This window comes from Miscanthus floridulus, chromosome 6, assembly GCF_019320115.1.
Source record: "Miscanthus floridulus cultivar M001 chromosome 6, ASM1932011v1, whole genome shotgun sequence".
NCBI classification, from domain to species: Eukaryota; Viridiplantae; Streptophyta; class Magnoliopsida; order Poales; family Poaceae; genus Miscanthus; species Miscanthus floridulus.
Window position 1 is genome coordinate 50,383,511 of NC_089585.1, and position 5,595 is coordinate 50,389,105.

Genomic DNA, 5,595 nt, shown 5'->3' on the forward strand with positions numbered 1-5,595 from the left:
ATAATTCTAGACTAGATACCTTAAGTTAGAGCATGATTTTAAGAAAAAACGAAACTAAAACTGAGTTCACAACTTTATGATTAACTCCAATTTTACGGTTTTTAATTTCTCAAAAAAAATTATTTATACAATTTAGTCTGATTTGCTGGCTAACATGGCGCCATGTAGGGCAAAACCACCATCCAAAACATCCACCATGCTAGTTCAATAGGTTTCAAAAGTCAACCGAGGTTGGTTTTCAATTAAGGAAGACGAATCAAACTTCAAGCAAAGTTGGAGCTTAAAAGACCTTCTCCCTTACGTTCAAAAAAAAAAAAATCTCCCAAATACATTTGTCTGAATAGAAATAAAATGGGAGCAACCATATTTGGGCCGTGCTGGGCTGGACCTATGTACAATTGGCGGCAGGCAAACCAGGCCATACCAGCCGGCTAGCTGCCAATACATAACCGTATACGGATGCAATAGGAGTACAATTTACCGATACATAGCCGTATACGGATGCAATAGGAGTACAATCTAAGCTGGAGCTCCGGCTCTAGCTTGCTACACTGTATCAAGAACGTAGCAAGAAACTGTTGTACGTATCTCTCTTCTATTTCGCGCAGTGAGCAAGGAGCCAGAGCCAGAGCCGAATGAAGCCAGGCCTAATATGCCCATAAAGTTACAAGGCACCCACGAAACGATAACATATATTTAGCAAAAGAACAGTACCACGCTTTGCAGTAACAAACTAATAACAATAACTAGGGTAGAAAACCACTAGGATGCTTATATACCATAACGGTTTTACAGTACTGCATAGAGATGACCTGATGAAAGCCAACCACCTATTATTCTTTCACCTCAACAGATAACAACGAAACCTCATTTGACAAGGAGAGGTGAAAAGCAAGAAGAGTTTACCCCGACAACGCAAGCAACATGATCAACGCCAGGCATGGTTGCAGTCTTCACTTCTTCAGATAGAGAATTACGGACCACAAGAATCAACCGCAGAGCACCGTTGACCAATATTCACTGCTTTTGTAAGGACTGACCAGTGACCACGAGTCCACGACAACTGCCTCAGATGAGGACGACAGGACCCAACCACGAATGCAACATGAACCCTCCTCCCCTCGTGGTGAAAAGACCCAATCCAAATAGCCAGTGCCCTAGATTTTACCTTCCAAATGAACACTGGGAACCTGTTCCACATAGTGATAAAGCATCACATAATCTGAATTGCAAACTTACCAAGACAAGCATGTCATCCAATTTGAGCCACCAGTGAAGACAAGCATACCTTCAGCCAAATTTGAAAACCCCTGGTGGAACAGAGACCTGCTGGTTACTATTGTGGATGCCGGTCTGGGGTGCATTCCCTTCTGAGGTCATGACATCATCTTCCACAACCCAGAACGTCTCGAGCAAGTGAGCCGCCATCTGATATACCATGTCATTGTCATTGTTCAGGAGGTCCTCAATCTTGTCCAAACCATCAGCATCTTCAATCATCTGTGCATACATGTTGACATCGCAAGCCCCTGAGTCCTTCTCTTGCTCTCCAACCTTCAAGATATTCCCAAGGCCCTCCAAACATACTATCAATTCTCTAGTATCAGAATGACCAAGGATATCACAAAAGGCGTTAATGCAACCCTGGCTTACAAGGTACCTAGCAAACAAATGATATGTTAGTAAAAGATTGTTGCTTGTGCTTGCATAAGAGCACAGAAGCACAAAAACAAAGAAGATCAACTAGCATACTTTATCTGATCATGTGTTCCACCACATGAGGCATTACTAATTGCCCAAGCAGCCTCATTGCTGACAGCAAACTCAGCAGTACGCACCAAATGGACCAAAGGAGCAATTATGTTCGCATCAATCACAGCCTAGAACATGAGTACAAGTTACTTCAGTAAACTATGATCAGTAAACAATGAATTTAAGATGTCCCCCCATCAATAATACATGGTGGCTTCCCAACAAATGTGAAATTTCACTAATACAAAGTATACCGCTATTAATAGCTTTATACGCTCCAACCCTATCAATTTGCTACATAGAAATGTTCATTGAGGTTTACAAACCTGAATCTGCTCCTTGTTTCCAGCTGTGATGTTGGAGATTGTCCAGCAAGCTTGTTTTTTGACGCTTTTGTTTTGATTTGTTATCAAAAGATTTAAAAGATATGGAAGTGCTCGATGATCAACTATACGCTGAAGCAGAGGAAAAGAAGCATTAGTAACATGAACGTGCATAAAAAAAGAATATTAATAAAGGGAAATACAAAAATCTAAAACAAAAAGGGAAAAAAAATCAGCAGAAGTGCATAGATTGGCATAACACAAGACACTTTAGAAGAATGCACTACCAAAAATATGATGAATCAAACTGAGAGGTATGTAATGAATCAGTTTACTCTGTTCTAATAGACTAATAGACTTTTCTGATCAAAGAGTCATAAGGTGCCAAAGTAAAGATAAAAGAAAAAAATTCAAGAATAATAAAGAATACATACCAGGTAGCATACTAACTGGAAAAAACAACTATAATTTACCAAACAAAGAGGACATTATTGCACAAGTTGCACTACCATCTAGATAAATGTCACTCTATGCTTTCTTTTATGCTTAAATTTGTCATGATTTGTTATCTTGGAGACAAAGACTGATAGAGATATACTAAAGCAATATCTGATATTGGATGCTAGATAGAAAAAATACCTGACTATGCACTTCATCCCCTGCAGCAATGCTACCAATCACAAGCAGAGAAGGAACGAGCACCGAAGGTGAAGGATGGCTAAATCATTTTTTTAGTAGCTTGTGCGTCAGAATTTATATTTATATTTCTCAAACTATAAAGCCTAGAGTTAATATAAAAAGGAAAAACTTACCTAAGGAGCTCAACAAGTCGAGGGCATGCTCCAGTTTCAATCACAGCTTCGATCCCGGCATTGTCTTCAGTACCACGAGACAAGTAAAACATTGCCCAGCAGGCATCACTAAGGACTGCCTCATCTTCAGAGTGAATGAGTTGTCGCAAAACTAGGAGTGCCAGCTTCACCTGTTCGATCACAAAACCAACCAACTATCAGTCATTAAACAACATATGTAGCTAGTACACCAACAGAGAGAGGACCTCCATACATGTTCAAAGTTGGGTTCTCCACGGCAAAAGTTGCTGAGAGACCAGGTAGCAGTTCTCAACAATGAGAGTCTAGGGTTCCCATTAAACAGCTGAAGTAGTGGAAACAACGCACCATGTGCATGCACAATGTCACGGCACTTCGCAGAATCACCAGCCACATTGCCCAGGGCCCACACAGCCTACAAATTTGAAACAAATCATCCTTTTATACTTCACACACTATATGTGCCACTAATGGCATGAAATGTTTGCGCAATTTAAACAGTGATAGTTTGTTTCCTAACGTGCCTGTTCACGGACATCCTCATTTGGTGAGGTGAGAAGCTTCACAAAGATGGGGACGGCACCAATATTAACAACCAGCATGGTGTCCTCTGATGATCCAGACGCAATGTTGGTGAGAGCCCATGCTGCCTCAAACTGCAGCCACAACAAAACCAGAAAAGAAAAAGTAAGTTTTCATCATAAACAGATCAGGATTACCACCATTCAATGTTCAAGCAAGTTGACGATTTATCATAGATAGATTGGGATTATAACACCATACAATCTTCAATCAAGCAAGTAAAGCAACATTGTTATGTTTGAGAAGCAGCAACAGTACAACCAATTTTGAGTTTATAATATAATTACAAACAATATCTATATCTGCATTCTGCAATGCACTAGTACAGAGTCATAAAGCTAATGCAATAGTTTAAGACTGAATCTGCCTCAAAAGTAGAAGCATTGTTGAATTAGCAGAGTCACTGCACAGACCTGGAGCTGAGGGTAGTCCTCCCTGGAAAGCAACTGTACGAAGCGAGGCAGAACTCCACATTCAACAACCTCCTTAATTGGGGGATCCCGCTCTGATAAATGAATCCATTGTTAATGATCAGAGAAGATAAACGTATATTTTGGTTGCAGTTTGGACAACCGCACACAGTAACGAATTTGAATGCAAATTCAGTAGTATTAGACGAAAAGTTTCTCTACGATCCCAAAAGTTCAAGAAAATTCCCACAAGTTTTATTTTATTATGCAAATGAAAAAGGCAGGGATTGGAAAATTAACTACGAAAAAAGCTAACATACCGACTGACAGCAACTTCCTGAACTCCCTGGCCGCTTCAAATTGCATGCTGCTGTCATCCGAGTATAACCCCGCGGCCCACTGCGTCAGGTTCGCCAACTACACCCGCAAGACATTATATATAGAGAAAAAAAGTTCAGGAACCGAAACAGAACGGAACGAACAAATCTACTGTAGAACGAAAAGGAAAACAAGAGGAAAAAAAAACACCAGCGCCGAACCCACCATCTTCTCAAGGGCCGGCGGTTGCGATTGCGCATGCGGCGCCGCCTCGGAGCAGCGCTTCCTCCGGAGGGCGCTCCCGCGGCTCTCCTTGCGGATGCTATCCATGGCGCTTACGCGCCGCCGCAGCCCGTCGGCCGCACTCACCGACGCCTTGAAGCTGCTCCGGCGTAACTCCGCCTGTTCGCTCGGCCGCAGCGACATCTAGGATGGCGAGCGCGCTCCGATGTTCTCTCGTCTCGTCGGAAACAACCTAAGCGCGCGGCGATTGAAGCGGCGGCTTTGGATGGAAACAAAGACTACAAGAGGAGGCGTTGGCGGTCGGGTGGGTCGTCGGGTGTCGCATTTATATCATGTAGACCAGGCCCTTGTACAGTCCCCAAACTTCCAACTTTAACACTACGTAAAAAAAAGATTTCTCATCATATTAAATTTGTGATACATGTATGGAGTACTAAATATAGATGAAATCAAAAACTAATTACACAGTTTGGTTGAACTTTGCGAGACGAATCTTTTGAGCCTAATTAGTCAATGTTTAGACAATAATTCATAAATACAAACGAAATTGCTACAGTATTTGCCGTCACATCAAATACTATGCAAATGTCGATTCCAGTCGAAACTAAACGAGGCTCAGCTCTACCAAGTCGGTAGGTGCTGACATGCCGTGGAGCCGTAGAGGAAGGAAGCAGCCAAGACCAACCCCAGACCAAAAGGAACCAAAAAGTTGCTTGCGAGTTGCGTCGGGGCTATCGATTCATTGTCCTTCCAAATCTAAAGTCCTGTTTCGATCCGATAATTTCTTTGGGTAGTGTTTGGAAACATTGGATTATCGGATGTCCGGACGTCTAATCCGGAGCAGTAGCATCGGACGGTGTCACATGCATAAGAAGAATGGAGCCTACGTCGCCTATTTTTCGCGTGCCCCACCACATGGGCCCCCACGCTTGTGCTCGGTTTCTCACGCGCCCATCTTCACCCACTCAATGGCCCCAGCAATGGGTCTGTGCCGCTCGGAAGTCACCCAGCAGCTGTAGCAGGTCGCTGCGGCGGGTTGGTCCCATTGCAACATGTGTAACATCATATCTAATTTTGCAACACCGAGATGAAAACTTGTCACATACGTCTGAAAACAGCTGAACACACTTGCAAGAT

The 5,595-nt window shown here is 42.6% G+C and overlaps 1 protein-coding gene across 1 annotated transcript; it reads right to left on the bottom strand.

Annotated features, from left to right (window-relative positions):
• Positions 1-593: 593 nt before the first annotated feature.
• LOC136458254 (importin subunit alpha-1b-like) lies at positions 594-4,789 on the bottom strand. The gene is made up of 11 exons (XM_066458227.1): positions 4,441-4,789; positions 4,218-4,314; positions 3,901-3,992; positions 3,430-3,561; positions 3,141-3,320; positions 2,888-3,057; positions 2,715-2,793; positions 2,079-2,207; positions 1,753-1,880; positions 1,289-1,660; positions 594-1,190 (listed from the first exon to the last, which is right to left on the bottom strand). Exons 1-10 carry the CDS (start codon positions 4,639-4,641, stop codon positions 1,291-1,293), a joined length of 1,578 nt encoding a protein of 525 aa, XP_066314324.1. The 5' UTR covers positions 4,642-4,789; the 3' UTR covers positions 594-1,190; positions 1,289-1,290.
• Positions 4,790-5,595: the final 806 nt, after the last annotated feature.

Coding starts and splice junctions, on each gene's coding strand:
- LOC136458254 (XM_066458227.1), bottom strand. CDS start 4,641: ATGTCGCTGCGGCCGAGCGAACAGGCGGAGTTACGCCGGAGCAGCTTC. Junction 2,794..2,887: donor CGACTTGTTGAGCTCCTTAG/GTAAGTTTTTCC, acceptor AAAATGATTTAG/CCATCCTTCACCTTCGGTGC. Junction 2,208..2,714: donor GGGATGAAGTGCATAGTCAG/GTATTTTTTCTA, acceptor CCTCTGCTTCAG/CGTATAGTTGATCATCGAGC.